At 38.6% G+C, this 20,200-nt stretch overlaps 1 protein-coding gene across 8 annotated transcripts in view; it reads left to right on the top strand.

Moving 5' to 3' along the window:
• Positions 1–20,200, top strand: part of MAGI2 (membrane associated guanylate kinase, WW and PDZ domain containing 2) — a 1,098,541-nt gene that overhangs the window by 938,289 nt on the left and 140,052 nt on the right. For 7 of the 8 annotated variants that reach the window (XM_084897036.1, XM_084897034.1, XM_084897037.1 and 4 more), the window contains 2 exons: positions 7,129–7,160; positions 13,143–13,332. In XM_084897036.1, the coding sequence (XP_084753162.1) occupies positions 7,129–7,160; positions 13,143–13,332 (222 nt within the window). The remainder of the gene's footprint in view (positions 1–7,128; positions 7,161–13,142; positions 13,333–20,200) is intronic. The other variant, XM_084897035.1, reaches the window with a different exon arrangement.

The following is a 20,200-nucleotide window of genomic DNA, read 5'->3' as shown; positions in this document are numbered from 1 at the left end:
TTGAAGGACTTTTAAGCATGATCAGATTCTGTGACATCAGCAAATTTGCTGTTGCTCTGTTCAGGAAAGAAATGGGGAGCCGGGTGGATTACAATGATGGCTGTGAAGATGGAGAGAAGTGGATTTGAAATGGTTTTTGGAAATAGAAAACAAAGAATTTGATGCTAAGGAAGTTAGAGAGGGGGGATTTTAAGAATGGCTTTCATGTTCCTGTCTTAAAAACTTGGAGAAAGGTAGGACAAGGGAGCTATTGAAAGAAAAAAGTGAAATCTACTAAAATAAGGACTAGAGAAGAAAAGATTCGGGAGGAAAGATCAAAGGTTTCACTTTTGCTGTAATTCATGGTGATTGTGAGACATAATTCAATAAATATTCATTTAATATTGATGTAAAGTACCAAAACAGACATCTAACCTGTCTTAAACTACTTAAAGATGTTTCTGTGCCTGGCCAATGTGGCTCAGGAGGTCACTGGTTCAATTCCCAGTCAGGAAGCATGCTCCAGTTGCAAACACGATCCCCAGTAGGGGACGTGCAGGAGGCAGCCGATCAATGATTCCCTCTCCTGTCTCTCTCTCTCTCCCTCTCCCTTCCTCTCCCTAAACCATTTTAAAAAAATAAATAAATAAATAAATAAAAAAAGATGTTTCTAGAGTTTTTCTCAAAATAAAAAATACTTCATCATTCATCATTATACATTCATCATTATAAAAAAATATTACTCTCAGAATTGGAATTTTTATTTGCAAGCACTGATATCCTTCCACATTTTCTTTGCCAACTGTTCACAGAGTGTCATAAACATACAGAGCATTTCTATCTTCATTGCTCTTCAGGCTAGAAAGAAAAGGCCTTTGTAGTTGTGAATATTTTCTGCAAACCTCAATTTAGCCTCCCTGACACGGTTCTTCTTCCAGTCCATTCCTTCACTCCTGTTCAAGCCCTCCCCTGGGCCTGCTTCAGTCATCAGAGGACCACATGCACAGCCTTATCCTTTATAGGTACTCTTCAGGATTACTTGAAATTGTCTAGTTATTCTGTCCACCAGGAACAAAGCGAGGGGAAAATGGCCATTTGAAAACACTTTTGTAGTGTTTGTAAGAAAAACACTTCCACTTAAAAGATGCAGAAAGAGCCACTGTTAAAGTGTTACAGAGAAAGCCACATAAAAACAGATTCTCCAGGCCAAAAATGGCAGCCAATTTGACATTTTCTTTGCAAATTGACTATTGTGCTTAGTGGAAGCATGGCGATAGGAGGTTTAGGTACCACCAGCAGTGACTCTTCCACGCTGGTTTCATAGAAGGTCAGTTCTTGGCCCAGGTCAGTTTCATTAAGAAGAATTGCCCTTTTACTGATTTCAAATGGCTTAAGCAAATTGTCTGAAGGAACTGCAGGGTCTAGCCCGCTTAATGAATTTTAATCAGAAATACATGAGTCAGTGAAAAAAAAAAATAGAAAAAAAAAAAAGTTAATAACAAAAGTTAATTCATTACCCTGCTGACTTACATTTACCAAAGGCTGAATTTTTTTATGGAAAATTTGCCAGGCTGTGGGAAAATTGGAGGATCTTTAACATAAAGATTAACTGTGTTAGAGGTGTTTTTCTCCTTCAAATTAGCCCTAACTGGAGATCCTAAAATGCTGGGGCTTTTTTTCCCCTTTAGAAAACTTTAAAATTAAATTTTTTAAAAAAAAATTTCCTCTTTTGGAAGAGTGTCTTGCAATCTCTGAAATACTTTCAGAAATGTAGTAGGAACAGGGGTTTCCTTTTTGCTTACAACCTTTTATAAGGAAAAATAACTTAAAGGGTAGACAACTGGGTAGATGTGCAGGAGAGGGTCTTTTCCTCCCACAAGATTCCACAGAGACTGTGAAAAAATTCTCTCTCGTGTTCTCTAATTTCTCTCACCCTCATATGATATGCAGGCACTCCCGTCCTCCCTTTCTTCCTCATCCTTTTCTTTTTTATTGCTTTATATTTTAATCATAGTAAAATATGCAGAACATAAAATGCACATATTAGCCATATTTAAGTGAACAGCATTAAGTACATTCACGTTGCTTTGTCTCCCTTCTTTTTTAAGCATAACAGAACACAGCTTTGAATAACCCACGTTGTGGACATCTTCAGTGAAATGTCTTTATTTCATAATGATTCCTATTCCTTTTCTGTTACTTGGAGGAAAAGAGAAGTAGAAAGCATTCCCCCTGCATCTCTATCATTTTTAGTAGTTGTAGAATCCCTTCTAAAATACTTGGAACTGTAACGATAATCTTCAAAACCAGAGTCATCAGTTGTAGCAAAATACTTTAGGTGACAAAGAGACCATTTTGCATCCTGCAGATGGGAGTTCAATACATCAAGATGTTACCAGAGAATAAACTCCCTTGTTGCTCCTGGGAGCAGGGTGGAGGCTTTTGGGGTGTCACTGAAATAGGCATTTTCAGAAGTCCCCGTGGAGACGGGTTGTGGAAGATTTTATTGGAGTTACATTTCTCAGATTCCAAAGTCCCTTCCTTGCCCCTTTAGTCAGTCATGGAAAAGGTACAGCTGGCGTTCCAGAGGAGCCAGAAAGAAGGCCAGTGTTTCTGTCTCTTGTTGCAGTTGGTGTGGTTCAGCATTCAGGCCAGATTAAAGCCCATTAGTCCGTGTGTGGAGCCCAACATGGCCATGACCCATGTGGGCAGCGGGGAGCGCATCCCCCTACCACAGGAGAGCCAGGAACTCTGCTCACCAGAGACAGAAGAGAGAGAGTGAACTTAGCTTGTTTGGAAGTTTATATATTCAGGTTTCGAATGCTTGCAGTGACCGTGCCCATCCTGGCCACTAATTTGTTCCCAGGTATAGGTGGCAAACAGGTAGGCACCCTGCCTCCATGTCATTCAGACTTTTACTGGGCATGCGTCTACATTGCTTTGGTCCCGTCCCTTCCCCCATCCATCAGTGGGAACAGACTTGGAGAGAGTTAAATGCAACTTTTTGACCACACTGTATAAATGGCCTGCCTGTGTTATCTGGTTTCCCCTTTCACTCCTTACCTGTTCAATAATAGCCAGGTTATTACTGCAGCATCACAGTGGAATATAGTGGCATGTTGAAAGATTTAACTCTCTTTGGGGAAATTCTTAGACATCTCAAAAAACCGCGTTGGTGTTATTCCAAGTTGATCATGATGGAATTCCGTGATTAAATTGCTCTTTGATCCCTTATTGGAATCGGAGTGGTTTCAAGAAAGTTCATTATCTTGTTGCCTGGTATAAGTAAGTGATAGCAATAAAAGTTCTTATCCAATAACTCACAAAGACATCTCCCTTCAAAGCTACTGTAAATACACTGATTTTTTTTTCATTTTTGGATATGATGTGTCAGAAGAAGTAGGTTCTGAAAAGAGCTACTCTGTGGAACATTCCTCTTGGGAGAAAGCAACATTACTGAACAGTCATCAGCAATTTGAAAAATGGGCCTTTGTGAAGTGAGAGCCTAGTTAAAGCTCCTGATGGACAGGCAACCAGCATAACCCAACGGTGTGGTTAGCAGAGGGAATGTTCTCAGGTTTCTCTGAAGCAAGATTCTGGACAATCAAACAATCCGGGGGGGGAGAGGGGTAAGGAAAGGAAATATTAAATATTTTCTGGGTTTGGTTTTGTTTTGTGGTTTGTTTGTTTTTTACTGAATTGAATGAATATTACCTGCAAGATATTATGTTTGTGTTTTTATTTTCAAAAAATAAAATTGCCTGGGACATGGTGTTTTTATTTTTATTTTTTTTAATTGATTTCAGAGACGGAGAAAGAGATAAAAACATCAATGATGAGAGAGAATCATTGATCAGCTGCCTCCTGCACTGGGGATCGAGCCCGCAACTGCAGCATGTGCCCTTGACCAGAATCGAACTAGGGACCCTTCAGTCCACAGACCAGTGCTATTTCCACTCAGCCAAACCAGCTAGGGCCAGTGTTTTTATTTTTAAATGGTTGCTGACTAGAGCAAGTTTTGTGCTTTTTTATTAAATGCATCTAAATATTTCCATTTTATTTTTTCCTTTAATGTTCCTGCTCATGTTTCAGGGTCCTCAACTTTTGTTGTCTTGAGCATCAGGATTAATATCTTCATATGTGTATTCAGACCAATCAATGATCAGTATAGAAAACATGGGCCACTGTAAAGAAGTTTAGAAGTAGGGGGAAACAAAAGCCAGAAATAAACTAAAACATAAAGGAGCTATTATTTTATTTTTTAAAAACTCTTTTTCTCTTAACTTAGTTTTATAAAGAGACCGTCATCTCTGAAAGGCTTAAGAAAAGATAACTATATCCCTCTTTCTGTGTCCTGTGAAGATGGGTGATAAGGAGCCCAAAAATAATTGTCTCAACAAACCAAGCCGATCTTGCTTCTGTGATCTATCTCCAACCAGAATGATTTCAGAAAAAGAAAAACTGCAGAAAAAAGGATTTAAAATTTTTTATCTTGTTTAGGAGATTTTAATGTTAATTGGAATGAATATACTCCTAGAGGAGCCATCTCTACAAAAATTATTGCACATTTATAATATATAATAGTTCAGCCCCCACTATTACAGTATTTCTGTAGCTCTTCCAATGAAGTTGAGCAGAAAATTGAAGTTTAATCATGTAGAAAACTTGACCTTCTGGCTTAATAAGGCCAAATTGAGTATATACAAAATAGATGTTTTCTATTCATCATAATTTAAATGTTTACAGCATGACTGATACTTTGCCAGAGAAACACAAAGGATCACATAAGCTATTTATATTTAAATGAATCTATTCTGATACAATTTCTTACTACCTAAAATTACTTGCTCCTTAACAAGCAGCTTTCTTTTCTTTTCTTTTTTCTTTTTCTTTTTTGACAATGACTCAGAAAAATGCCTCTTCTGCACAACTCGGCATTCGAAGTACTCGAAAAATTGCCATAATGGGCACAGGGAAGGAGTCCTGGGTCATGCCAATGGTGTGAGGTTAGATGGAATGAAACAGCCTTAAAAGAATTGGAAGCCAAAGTGCCTACGATATCAGATGGTCAAATTAAACCTCCCTCTCTCTTCATCTGATCTTAACCAGTGTCCCTTTAGCCCATTTTAGTTCTGCTAAACCATGACTGCTAAGGAGGGGTCAGATGATTACACATATTCTGTAGAAGAAATAATCATCTTTTAAGATAATGTCCTAAGTAGAGATGAGAGCTTCATAATAGAGGAACCATTTTCAATACATTTGTATCAAAGTCTAAGAAACTCCCAGACTAGAACAAAAGTAAAATAGTAACACTCAAAAATCTGTTCGAGCCCTCCCGGGAGGTGATAACAGACAGAAAGTAGAGGAAATATTTGAATGTTTTGGCATTGTGAGAATGTATAGATAGTGTCATTTCTCAAAAGAATTGTTACTGGCAATTTCATAAAACAGCAAATAAATGTTATCCCTCACAGAAAATAATGGCTAATTTTCCAATAAATTACAAAACTTTTCACTTTATACTTAATAGTCAAATTGCTTTGCCATTTTATAGACTGAACTAAAGATTATTAATGTATTTATTTATCTATATTTTTTACTCTGAGATATTACCCAAAAGGATGTGATTAAATCCTTGTAATTAAATTAATCAAACCAGACTTTGAACAGAATTTTTTCTTCATTAGTTGGAAAGAGAGATAAGAACATACAGAGTATATGAGAAAGTGAGCTAATTCTACCAGTCTCCTTAGTAAGATGGCTATTAAACTTTAATTGTAAATTTAATTCTGGCCTTGGCCAGGTGGCTCGATTGGTTGGAGCATCATCCCATATACCGAAAGGATGCTGGTTCGATTACCAGTCAAGGCGTATACCTAGTTGTGGGTTTGGCCCCCATTTGGGTGAGTAGGAGAGGCAATCAATTAATGTTTCTCTCTCAAATCAATGTTTCTCTCTCTCCCTTCCTCTCTAAAATGAATAAAAACATATCCTAAGGTGAAAATAAGTAAATAAATAAATATTTTTAACCATGAGTTCCAAGGAAAGCTGAGACTTGGTGGATTGTTAACTTTCACTCTTTTCATAAAATGAAGTGTACGTTCTTTACTATAGTGCATTGAGATGCAATTAGTAGTATTTGTGTATTGCCTTCATTGGACTGCTTCCACATCTAGATAATTATGTGTTTAGATTTCTGTAGGCATTTCCATAAATGGGTTATAGTTTTCAAATATTCCCATTTTGTACAATTCCACGTTTTAAAGGTGATAATTATATGTACATGACATAGTTTTAGTATTTCATTTATTATTGGGCATTTTATCATATGCCATCTAACATTACAGTGAGTGAAGTTGTTGAAAGAAGGAAGGTATGATATGAAAAGAAAGTACTTTTGTACACTAGATTATGTTTTGGCTTGCTAGGGCCAAAATATAGGAGCCTTCTCCACCACTACCACCATTATGTTTTTACTATCATTTTTTTAAACTAATACCATATGATAAAATAATAATAAAGGAAAAAAGAAAAGGGAATTAATCTGTCCTTTGCTTTTAATTACCTTAATGGTCATTGGATCACAGAGTCAGTCCAATTGTCATACAATTTGTGATAATAAAAAGATCTCAATAAGTTGAAAAAAAAAAAGATGGTTTTGGTGTTACATGGCTGAGTCAATTAACAAACACTTTGAGCTGCTTCTTCAGGCAGAACATTGTGCTCACTCTAAGATAGGGGTGTCGAACTCAATCAGAGAAGGGGCCAAAATCTAAAATCCAGCCTAAATCGCGGGCCGAATGGTTTACTGAACAGTCATAAACTGACAATGTCATAAACTGACATTGAGTGCAGTGATGACAGCGTGGTGCGGGCCACATTGCAAGGCCTGGCGGGCTGGATTTGGCCCGCGGGCCTTGTGTCTGACACATGTGCTCTAAGATGTTAGGATAATAAAATAGGTATCTGCTCTAGAGAAGATCTCAGTGGGGGAAAAGTCAGTCCCATAAAAGTTAGAACTTTTTGTGGTTATTACTGTTTGCTGTTACTAATTTAAAGTGACTCACAGTTATTTTAATATCATGCCACCCATAAGTGGTAGTAGGGTATATTTTCAAAGTTCAAATATTGTTTTCTTTATTACAGGTTTCTTTTCTCCATGGAAATCTCCAAAGCCTGTAAGTTGGAATTATTATGCTTCTTCCTTTATTTCTAGTTATTATTATAATTCCATTAAGCAAGAGTTGGTGATTGGGTGACGTCAAAATCTCTTCCATTTCAGAGATTCTGTGATGTCAAAACAAATCTCCTGTGTCCCTATGTCTTGTATTTATCCCACAAATACAAATAGTTCATCTTACTTTCCTAAAAAGGCATTGCTGCCTGTTTTTTAATAAGCATGCTTACAAAATGAGCATGAGCACTATTCATTACAGTGTACTGAAAGTACATTAGAAACCTTTCCTCCGCCCCCATCAGAAATACTATCGTCTTTATAACATGGAATTTTTAGAAACAATGCAAATGACAGGCCCAAAGGTCTTGACCTGCAAATTAAATTGGTTCCAGAAGAAATTTAGCTCTGTATATATTTCTATATTTATATTTACATTTTAATGTAGACAGAGCTAAATATATGTGTGCGAAAGTGTGTGTGTGTGTGTGTGTGTGTGTGTGTGTGTGAGACCAAACCTGACAATCATTCAAAGGCATACTTCTGAATCTTCTTCAGACACTGGTGATCTATCTGCCATCACCTAACCTCTCTGGGCCTAATCCTTTTATGTATCAATATCATCCTGTGATTTTGATGCCAGTGTAGAAGGCTGATGGACTTACTAATCTTTTTGTAAGGTTTGGTTAACAAGTTGACTTTGCAATTAGAAATGATCTTTATTTGCTATTAGATTGAAACTTAAAAAGCTTGGTTTTCCAGGGTCCCATTTTATGTGTTAGAATACCCTGGCTACAATTTGCAAAACCCAGGACCAGAAGAGACTAGTAGCAAAGTGACTCATGTCCAATAACACTCAGGGACTCACATCCTCTACCTACTTCTTTTCTTTCCTCTGACAGTAATCAACTCTGAAGAAAGTGCCCCTAGTGTAGTCAGTGAGTAGGGAATTCTTGAGTTAATTTTATGCTTCTTTTATTTCTTTTACTGAAGAAATATTGAACTACTTGATTTTCTCATTTTAAAATGGAGATAATGTAATTTTGCATACTTTTCAAGTGTGATAACTGGCTTAATTAAATAACATGTCTTGAAATGGCCTGAAGATGTGAAAATAAAGTGTTGTTGCGCCTTTAACATGCCTGAGCTCCAGGCTTCTCTCAAGGCAGCCCAGAGCCAAGCCGGAAGGAGGAATTGACAGTGTCAGGGCCATGGAGCATCCTCACCAAGCATTCCGTGTTTTGGATTTGGCTCATCTGGCCAGAGAATATCAGATGGAAAAACCAGACCTATTGGGGCTTAGTAAACCACTTAGTGATAATGTGATTTTGAAATATATATTTAAAAAGGTTTAAAATGAAATTTGTTTTATCCTGGCCAAAATCTAAATAATTCCTTCCTTTCATCACCAAATTTAAATTTGTACACTCCATGGTTATACACACCTTTATCTAATTTAACAAGGAACCTTGCAACCTCATCATGGTGCTACAATTATGCAATTTAGTGATTTTCTTATATGTACCCCTTTTATACAAATTATGCCATTTGACATAATTACAGCATTTTCTGTCATTATGTAATTACATCCATAGTCAATAATTCCAAAAAAGGTTTTATAGAACTCAATTTATAATTAATCCTGAACCCATGCACCCATACAAAAATTAAAGCTTGGCTTTTCAAGCTCTAGGCTGAGTGAAGATAGATGACTGACCATTTTATGTCCCCCATGTAGCTGTCAGAAGTTCTTTAGACTGAGGATTATAATAAGGGGCAGTATAGTGTGTGACTTAGGGTATAGGCTTTCAAGGCATCCTGCCTGGGTGCAAATTTTGCTTCTAGCTCTGTAATCTACACCGTGCTCCTTAAGCTCACAGTATCACATTCTAGATCTGTATAATGGGGGACAATAATAATACCCGACTCGTGGTAGCTGTGAAGTTTATTAGTTAATCCATGTATGGGGCTTGAAACAGAGCCTCTACCTGTTGAGTTCTAATTATAAAACTACAGTCATCCTATAAATCAGACCTCTTGTGCATAAACTCAACAAATAACTCACTTAATGAAAGGACACAGTTTGATAAGTAATCATTTTTAAAAAGATATAAATATATACACATAGAATATGGATTTATACACTCCTCCTCCTGGTCCTGTGTCCCTCACTCTCTGTCCTACTGATCCACATCTTACGCCAATTCCACATCAAGATGGCCACTTCCCATTTAACAAGTAATACACTCATTGCAGTGAGCTCTTGTTCTCTTTACCTTGAAGAGACCCAAGTTCGTACTTCCAACACAAAATCAAGCCAAATGCCTTCATCTCCCAGCCTTGCCCTAAAAATAGTGAGTAGGTAGGTATATGTTTGGACTACACCAGCTTCTATAAGAAGCAAACAGAGTATTTCATGAGGTATGGGGGAGGACCTGCAATTCTTCACAAGCCCTCTCCTCCCAGCATGCACCCTAGAATCAGAAGGTAGGGTTTTAAAAATTAGCCCACTGAAACTGGTTTGGCTCAGTGGATAGAGCATCGGCCTGCGGACTGGAAGGTCCCGGGTTTGATTCCGGTCAAGGGCATGTACCTTGGTTGTGGGCACATCCCTGGTAGGGTGTGTTTAGGAGGCAGCTGGTCGATGTTTCTCTCTCATCGACGTTTCTAGCTCTCTATCCCTCTCCCTTCCTCTCTGTAAAAAATCAATAAAATATATATATTTTTTAAATAAAAAATAAAAAAAATTAGCCCACCTTGATTTTTTTTTTCCATTCTACTGTTTGATGCCCTGTTATCAACTGTCTGTCTACTCTATCCCCTGATATTTAGGTGACCTCTGTCTTGTAGTCAGGCATTCATTCATTCACCAAGGGCAGCAGAGATAAAAGTCTTCTCCCAGATATAGAAAACAACTGTTTCCATTTTCCCATACTCTAATGAGATGTTTATACATAGCTTAAGTATGGACCCCACTGGGATTGGACAAGGCCCAATCAGAATCCTTGTTGAGAGAAAGCCTGGCCACTAGCACAGCTCCAGACAGGTTACTGCCAGGAAGAGCAAGTGAGGCCGGGACCTAGGCAAGAGGACAGGATGAGAATCTAGGCTCATGAAGGTTGAGAGGAACAGTGAGCACAAAGAGTCCCAGCTGGAAAGCATAAGTTCAGAGACCAGGTTGTCTAAGAAAGCAGGGAGAAGTCAGCAGAGAGCACCCTTCAAAAGATACTGTCAGCTCAGCACCACAGCTGCAGTGAGCAGGGGTGACCTTCTGTGTGGCAGGCAACCAGTAACTCAATTTGGGGGTTGGGCTGTAGGACTGCAAGTCTGCTGTTTCTATCATTTCATGGGCATGGTGATTTTCTGCTCTACAGTCTTTTAAGAACCCTGGCTGAGTGACTTGAGGGTTGATGAATGTCACGGCAAGATGTTGTGAATGCTTTACAACTGGACTCTTGACTAATTTCCCATCTCTGTGCTAACGAAATTGTAGAATTTGTCAATCTGCCACAGAATCTTTCCCAAACAGTGCCCAAAGCATTATTTGTTCTATAGTTTTAAGAATTATTTTACAAATGCTAATATTTCACCCAAAAAGCATGTTTGCTGCATTGACTGAACATGAACAATACATATACCAGCAAAATTTCTGTAGGTATCAAAAAGCCCTAACTGAAAGATGGGAGAAAGAGCTAGAGAGTTACAACATCTCTATGATGACAAGTGTGATGCTACTGCTTCTCAGACCATGTTTCTAATCTACTTACCTTTTAGAGTTTAGTATTTTATATTTGGGGACAGAAGGGGGGAAGTCACAGCCAGAATGCATCCATGTGGTGCCTAAGGTCCAAGTGAAAAATAAAAAAGAATATGTCTTTAACCACAAATGTAGGTCTTCCCATTATAGCAAAGATAACCTCAATGGATGACCAAAGGAACCCAGAAGAGCATCCTCGATGAATTTTGCTATCAAATGAATTATGAAGTTTGGACTTAAATATTTTTACTAAATGGGGGGAAAGGGAGATAATTAGCTAAAACTCTTAGCAAATTTATCAAGTATTCTTCTCAATGTATTATGTAAAAAAGCATTCAGTCATATAAGGTTTTGACCCATGGTCTGTCATTGACAGTCACTAGACCTCTCTGCAGTTCTAGATATTATTCTTGAAATTAGGGAATTGAACTCGACTAAGGGTTTTACATCTTTGTTAGCTACAGAAACTCTGTTCAAATGAAATCTTTGTCGGTGGCACATATAGAAAACAAATGAAAATGAAACCACTTGTCTTAGTGCCCTCAGACTGTTACAACAAAATACCATAGACTGGGTGGCTTACATACAACAGAAATTTCTTTCTTGGCTCTGGAGACTGGGAAATCCAAGATCAAGGCACCTGCAGATTCAGGGTCTGGTGAGAGCTCACTTCCTAGATGGCCATCTTTTTCTGTCACTTTCCCTGGCAGAAGGGACGAGGGAGTTCTCTGGGGTTTCCTTTATAAGGACAATAATCCCATTCAAGAGGGCTCCATCATCATGAACTAATCACTCCCCAAAGCCATCATCACCTTGGGTGTTAGCATTTCAGCATATGAATTTTGGGGAGACACAAACATTTAGATCGTAGCACCAATTTTACCAATCATATTTATTGAAAGGAGTTTTGGTAACCCATTTCTTTCCTAATTTGCTGGTTCACTTGGCCTCTGCCACAGTCTAAGTTAGGTGAGCAAGTCACAGGGACCTTTGTGCTACACAGTGACCTGTACAGTACATGGAATCTCACATCTTTAAAATATTTATCCTTGATAGGTGAGAGCTGGCATCAAAGCCCTCACCAAAATATAACCAGCATGAAAACAAAAGCAGGGCTGTCAGTAAGGGACAGAAAGATCCTCAGAAATGAGAGGAGAGACCATCAGCAGATACAAGAAAAATAGCAGAATCTTGGTCATAGTGAGCCACTAACTCCCCATTAGGGAGTTTGGCCTTCCTCCTGAGGACCATGCTGACCTAATGCAGAATTTTAGGCAAGAGAGTAACCTAATCTATTTTTTATACAAAGCAGGAAAGTAGAAGGTAATTTTGAATGAGGAATCAGTTGATCATTGAATGAAGGTGAAATTGGTTGTGCCAATAGGCGATCTCAGTGAACCTGGCTTTTTCCTTGATAAAAGGCGGTTAGCCCCTGCTTTATCTGCCTCACAAGGTTGTGGTGAGGATTAAAGAAGTTACTGTATGTGAAAGAATATTGGAAACTGGCAAATGTCCCATAGACCTTTAATAAATTGTAGTGGTAGTAACTGTAGCCATATTTGGGGGAAGAAACCAGCAGGTTAACAGTCAATGAGGCTTCATAGAAGACTTTGAACAATTCATAAATCCCAGATGGTTGTATTATTACTTATAAACTTTGAATGTTTAAAAATGGGAGATTGTTTGTATATGTATAGCTGTCAAATGAACATGTGCAGACTACTTTATCTTTTTCTGTTTCAGTAAAAATAGTGTCATGCATTAGGACCATGTTAGAAAAGGAACAATTCCATATACTTTTAAGTACTTGCATGTAAATTATCTTGAGATATATATTATTTTTATTTTATAGGAGGGGGTGGGAACAGACTCAGAGAGATTAAGTGATTTGCTGAAAATTACCAGCCTACAGGTGACAAGGTTATATACGTTTGCATTCAAAATTCAGGCACCATTCATATTTTTATAACTGGTACTTTATTGTATAGACATAGAATCTGTTCTCTCAAGGCACTTGCACCAAAGATTTAAAATGTTTTATGGAAGAAAAGTCCACAGGGAGACACATATGTAATACCTTAATCAATAAAGAAATTTAAAAAGAAAAAGAAAAAGGAAAGTCCACAGGGCAAAAAAGTCTAACTTAAAGGTGAGGATTATCATACATAACAAAGGAAACAGCAAGAAAGAATATGTCCATTATTCTCTCTGTTCTTTTTCACTTTCCAGATCATGGACCGATGGGAGAATCAAGGCAGTCCTCAGACGAGTTTATCTGCTCCGGCCATACCGCAGAGCCTGCCCTTCCCGCCCGCTCTTCACAGGAGCTCCTTTCCTGACTCCACAGAGGCCTTTGACCCAAGGAAGCCTGACCCCTATGAGCTCTACGAGAAATCTAGAGCCATTTATGAAAGTAGGCGTAAGTGAAAGCCACCTAAAACAAGGGTTACATGAATATTAGCTGAAGCCCCACCAGGAGTTATATTGAAGCTAAAATGATCTGGTGTGGTTTTATGTTCTGAAATTCAAATAGTGTCTCAAAAGTAGGGCCAGATGATCTAAACATTTCTTAAAAAAAAAAAAAAAAAAAAAAAAAAAAAAAGGCTGTCCACTCTAGAAAAAACTTACAGCTTTTGGTTAAAGTTTACTTACCATTGCCACTGAGGAAAATCAGCAGCAATGTATTTGAGATGGGGAAGGGGGCAGAAGAGGTTGCTAGTTTTGTTTTGACCAAATAATAAGAAATGCGTGGGATTTTTCTGTTTAATCTGATCTTGAGTCTGAAATTTAGATTTTTTTTTTTTTTCAGAGCCTAGAATGCAGGCACTGAAGAATTTGGGGCTGGGAGTAAATGCTAGTCAAACCCTTCCATCTCACAGACATGAAAGGACTGGTTTCAAAAGCAGCCCAGAGCCAGGTGCCAATTATTTCTACCACAGGCTTCTGCTTCTCATTTAATGCAGAGGAGCCCATTTGAAAGTTCAGCCATAAAACAAATTACGTGTGTGCACTTGACATCCTATTTGAAGGTCCTTCAAAATTATTTCATTGCACTTTATAAATATTAGACAACAAAAGTTTTTAATATTGCATGTGCACTCATTGTGTCCTCTTTCCACCATCTAACAGGTCATCTCTGGCAAATGTTAGAGGACAGGAATCTGAAGGGCATGAATGTACAATCTGTGAGGGAAATACACAGCATAACATGAGTAAATGGATTGGGAAGCCTAGCGTAGTGAAATGGGTTTGGTCCCTGGTGCTCCCATTTACAGTCCACTGATTTCCTTTGATTCGCTATTCTGCCAGTGTCTTCCTTTCCAACTTTCTCACTGAAGCATGAATAGCAAGTTTTAAATTGTGTGTGATCTCAGAGGAGCTCAAGTCTGCTAGCTCTTTGATGAGCACAGGGGCCTAGAATTATGCACCCAGCTGGTAGGGAGGGGAGTAAACATAGTACCTTCTTCCTATCCTCTTCAACTCTTTGTAAAAGTAATGTTGGTGGGTAAAATAGGACCGCAGGCCACTGAGCAATTATTTTCGTCGAATTTTTTAAATAATGGGCTCTTTATTCGTATTTTATCCTCCCTCTTTTGGATAAACAACTGAAATACCTTTGAAAGATTGTACAGTTAGAATGACTTGGCTGTGATAGAGTAAGAATAAAATAGTCACTTATAGCTAGATAGTACAATGTATAATTTCAGAGTATTAATGTTCATTAAACTGGAAAAAAAAATTGAAATGATTTCAGGACAGTTCTTAGTACCTTTTATGCTTCAGTAACCAAGTATTCATGGAATACTTTACTCTCGGCACTGTGGGGAGATATAAAAAATGAGTAATATGCCCTGCTCTCACAAGTTTGGGGAAATAAGAATGGGTATAAAGAAATGGGGATGAAGACAGCAGAAGTTCTAATAGGAGAGGTAGAAACGAATTGCAGGATTAAAATCTCACTCTGAACCCGTGGTTTGTTTAGTGCTTTAATTTGAGAGGGGGGGGGGGCAAGAAAGGGGAGGGGGGGAAACATAGATATAAGAGAGAAACATCAATCGGTTGCCAACTGTACACACCCAACTGGAGATGGAAACCTCAACCTCGGTATGTGCCCTGACCAGGAATTGAACCTGTGACCTTTTGGTGCACAACATGATGCTCCAACCAACTGAGCCACAAGGGCCAGGGCTGTTTCGTTTTTTTATTACATTTAGGAAACATTCAGAAATGCTTCTGCCTGTTTTTGTCCCTTCATTAGTCAGCTGCTTCCATCCTTTCGCAGCTTCCAAACCAATGCAAGGCTTTATTATCCAGGGCAAAAGCAATGTTGGTGTTTATTTCCCCTTCTTTTTATGGTGCCCTAATACTGTTGTGTCCCTTGTTTTCCAAGCTGAAATTGTCATGACCTTCTTTTCAACCCAGAAAGAATTCCGATTTCTTTATCTAGCCGCTGCAATGCTGTTTCTGTTCATTGCCTTTCTGCTCCTCACCTGTAATAAACCAAGCAAATCAGTCTGCCTTCACCTGCCCTTTCTTTTCCAGTCTTCCTGTGGGAGCACTTTATCCCCATGGCTCCACAGCCCTAGGAACAACGAACATCCTAATTCCCCACCTCGTGCCCTCTGCCCCCATCCGTGCCCTTCCTATGTCACTGCTGCTGCCACTGTGCTCACGTGCCCCCTCTCCCCCCTACTTCTTGTTATCACCAACTCTCTCTAATGTTTCCGAGGTTACAGCAATATTTTCAGGGTCACAATTCTTAGGCAGTCAAAAGAGGGCGAGCTCATTTTGTTTCCCATCCTTTTCTATCATGTTATTTCATAACACTAAATGGAGTGTGAATGAAACACAGAACCCATGTCAAGGTTAGAAAGCTTTACCCTGGAGAAAAAGGAAGCAAAAACAAAAGCAAAAACAAAAATTTCCTCTAGTCTCCGGATAGCTGACCTGTCTACTCTGCTTGTGGACATGCTAATGTCTTGAAAGAGCAAACCAGCCCTTTGGCCCCCATTCACTTCTGGTTGCCAACTCTGAAAACGTTTCATTCTCTCATTTAAATGTTTAGAATAGGGGTGTCGAACTCAATCAGAGAAGGGCCAAAATCTAAAATCCAGCCTAAATCGCGGGCCGAATGGTTTACTGAACAGTCATAAACTGACAATGTCATAAACTGACAGCTGAGTGCAGTGATGACAGCGTGGTGCGGGCCACATTGCAAGGCCTGGCGGACTGGATTTGGTCCGCGGGCCTTGTGTTTGACACATGTGGTTTAGAACAATACCCCCGAAAAATGTTTAATGAATAGGGAAACCTCAGTCTACTTCTCATCGTCCTCAAATAGTTTTCCTATGAATCATGAAATGTATGCATTCAAACAAAAGGCCCATATTCAAAATATTGACTGGGAACCACTCCTCTTCTTATTCCTTTGAATCACATGCATACTATTTAGAGATGGGCCTGTTTATTTTTGTGTTCCCTGGACTTTTTTTTTCTGAGTGAAAAATCAGCGGGACCAGGGAACGAATGGAAAGGAGTCCTGATCAACGCTACCTAACCCAAGTCCTTTGACATTTTCCCTGGCCTGTCTTGATCTCGTGGTATCCTCCTCTGCAACCAGATCAAACGCTCAGAGATTTTCGGAGTTCACATTCAAAACTGTGTTCACATTGCAGTAACTGAATAAAAGGAGGCACCTCCACCCACGAGCCTCTGCGGTACGGAGCTACAGCACGTCTGTTGTATCTCGGCTGTCAAGAAGTGTTTGGATTCAAGTCACCCGTCCCCTGCAAATGATGGAAATTTATCAAGTGATGTAGATGCTGCTGTGCCTCATTTGGCTCATAATTAGATTATGCTGACATTTTAATGTGCAGGCACAGGACATCTTAATAAAAGAAATGTTTTCCTAGGGAGGGAAATGTAGTAATTTCAAACCGTAGGATACTGGTATCCCATGAAACAGGACATGACAGGTCCACGCTTATAGAAGAGAGCATCAAACACTTCCCATCTTCATGAGAGCTTCTGATGAGGAGGTGGGACTGAAGACAGAAGGAAGAGTCTCCCACCTGGAAGAGCATCAGACAGAGTGGCACCTCAGGCTCCACATCAATCAGCAAGAGTGCATGAAACACTCAGCATGTATCTAGAACTCTGCTGGGCACCCCACAAAAGGAAAACCATGAGAAGGCATCTCTGCGCAGACAGTGAAATTGGGAAACAAAGAAAATCATAGGAAAACAATTTCTGAAAGGGCTGCATTACACAACACGGCAAATAATACCCCTATTTTAACGTGCGAAATCGTGTAGTAAATATAGACAATAGTTTCAATACAATTAGATAATTAGACCAATAATATCTCATTCCGTGTGCAAAATTGATATTTAATCCAAAGAATGTCTCATATTAAATACCTTTTAGTTATCAAAAATCTAGTCAGTCTTTATTGAAGAAGTCTGTGTAAAAAGAATTTTTTTTTTACTAACGTCATTCCATATAAGCTTATACATATAAAAGAATTATACCCCCTCCAAAAAAAAAAAAAATCCTAAAAGAAGTTTTGACCAATGAGGTTTCTGTAATTTTGTGTTAATTATTTAAGCATTGACCCTCTGGCATTACCAGCAATTTCTAAAAAGAAGCAAAAGTCTTGGCAACCCCTTCTCTACTCAAGACTTTTAGATAAATGTCACTTTTTCCTGGCTTTAGCCTCTCTTGATAATTGACTTCTTGCTGTCCCCATTACTGGCATTTTTAAAAACTGAAAGCAAAGGAAACTAGTCCCCGCTGAGTTAACGCCATAAGCCATGCTATTTTATACTTCCACCTCCTCTGTCCTTTCCCCATGATCTCATGAAGGAAGGAGTTTAATTTTCTCTGCAATCACAAGAGGAAGGGCTTGTATTTTCTTGGTTTGTGTGCTAACATTCTGAATCTTGGACTATTTACACCATTGCTAACCTGGAAGACCTCACGGCTCTCCTCCTCCTGCCATTCTTTCTCTCTATGATTGCATCATCGATCGCTTCAACCACGTGTTTCTGATATGATAAACATTTTATAATGTCCTGCTCACCCATGAGACTACCTACAGTGACTAGTATGTATTCCAGTTTGTTTAGAACAGTCCTGCCCTGTGTGGTCCTGGCATAATTATTAATAGTTCTCCTTTCACTCACCAGGTGGTTCTTATTTGAATGATAAATTCTATGGCTTCCTTTTACTACATCATCTATCGATATTAAAAAAATAGACATCATTATTGTCCAAGAAAAGCCTATATCTAAGTGTACGGACCACGAATAAAAATTTTAATACCTACTCTGATAAATAATTTATTTCAAGTTACTTTATTTGGTGGACTGAATTTTTGCCCATACGTGTGTTACCCCTAATTTGAAGTAAAAGACTATGTGGCGACTTGTCTTAGTAGCCAAACTCCCAGGCAATTCCCCCCACATGCAGAAAATTGTACATGTGTACAAATACAGAGCATGGCAAACTACATAGAAGAAATAGGGAGCAATGCTTTATGCATTCAAGTACTATGTCATGGACTTCTCATTTTTATCACAGAGAATAAGTCAGATTCAACATCACAATCGTCACAGGACCAAATGGGCATTAATTTTGTCTGTCTTCCTGACCCCTAGGAAAAATTTTACCTATGTAAGTGCAGATAAATGTCTATCATGACTCCTCTCTTTATTGCCAAGCAAATGAACACAGAGCACTTCCCAAAGAAAATGACTTTGTAATCTTACAAAATAAAGTTTTGATCATGCCAGTGAAGGTGATTTAGATATGAGGACCTTGTCCTGTTGCTTCCGTTTTCTTTAAGACAGACTTATTCCCAAGGTTTGTCTCATCCTCAGGTCATGAGGCCCATTTATTGAGTATCCTGCTCCTCACTGTCGGCTCAGAAGCTGGAGCAGACAGATGAAAACAGAAGGAGGCAAAGATCAATCCCTCTTCCCTGAAACTCTCCCCTCATGGATCTGCACCTTGGCATGAACCCAACTTGAACTAAGACTGAAGTTTTCCAAACTTTTTTCTCTTCACATGGAACCTTAGTTATTATCAATAAACAATTTATGAGGTACAATATGTCCATACTCCTTTGCAGTAAGACATCATTCAGATGTGAGATTATAAAAATGTCAGGGATCCATATGGTATAATGAGCCTATGGCCTGACCTCTTTGAAATAGAAATGCCTCTGGAATTTCTTCAAAAGGAGCTCACATAATCACTTTTTCTTTCCATAAATTAGGAAGCATTACCCCATAATAGGCAGTAAGGCTCACACCAAAAAAGTAACCACAGGCCATTAAAGAGCATAATGGAGGAGCAAACTGTATTTTAGCGGTATACTTGACATGAAATTATAAACTGTAGCCGATCAAAAATGGACAATTGTGCTTTTCACATCTATGGTTTTTATTCTGCTCTTTTGTTGTTCATTGTTCATTGTGGAATTCTTTCATTGTTCGGTATTATAATGCTCATATAATTCATGGCTAATCACAAATGGGTGGTTGAATTTCAAAACTATCAATTTCTCTGCAGCTCTTTCTTTGTTATTACTGAGCCAGGGTTGCAGTTTGCATTGTCTCCCATACTAACAGCAGAACCACCTGGGGAGAGGAGGCAGTATAAAAATAACTATCCACAACAGCACAGCACTGGAAACACTAAGCGGAAACTGATGGGGACAACCACATGACACCAGGTAGAAAGGCACATGATGCATAGTGCTCACAACCGGAGCTCCAAATCCTGTGCAAGCACTTCTGCTTGAGCCTACCTGTCTCCAGTCTCCTTTGCTTTTGTAATTAAATACCTAATATGGTCACATTGGACATATCTGTAGGTTTGGAAAGATTTGGATAAATTTATGGATGCTACAGCTGCAGGCAGCTAGTAAGTAATTATAGAAGGCTACCTGACCTTCCTAGAGGACATCCTCAGGTCTAAACACTGCTACAAAAAGCCTACCTCATCCGCCCGGACATTGCTGGTGTCCAATGGCCTTAAAGTACCACCCACAAATGTTCTCTGGAGTGCTATTGAAATATTAAAATAAGATGACCTGCAAATGATAAGACACTTTTACCAGTCACTTTAGTATGAGAATATAAATAAACTAGGAAAAAATTAATAATATCATTTTAAAATGTTCTCAACTGTACTATGAAGATTAATTTCATATACCTTTGTTCCATGGAAAAATTGTTATTGCTATTTTTAATATAATTTATATTATGGTTTGATCTGTGTAA

The sequence above is a fragment of the Pipistrellus hanaki genome, assembly GCF_964339955.1.
Source record: "Pipistrellus hanaki genome assembly, chromosome: 10".
Lineage (NCBI taxonomy): Eukaryota > Metazoa > Chordata > Mammalia > Chiroptera > Vespertilionidae > Pipistrellus > Pipistrellus hanaki.
Note: the sequence above shows the minus strand (reverse complement) of the source record. Positions and strands in the feature narration are given on the sequence as shown.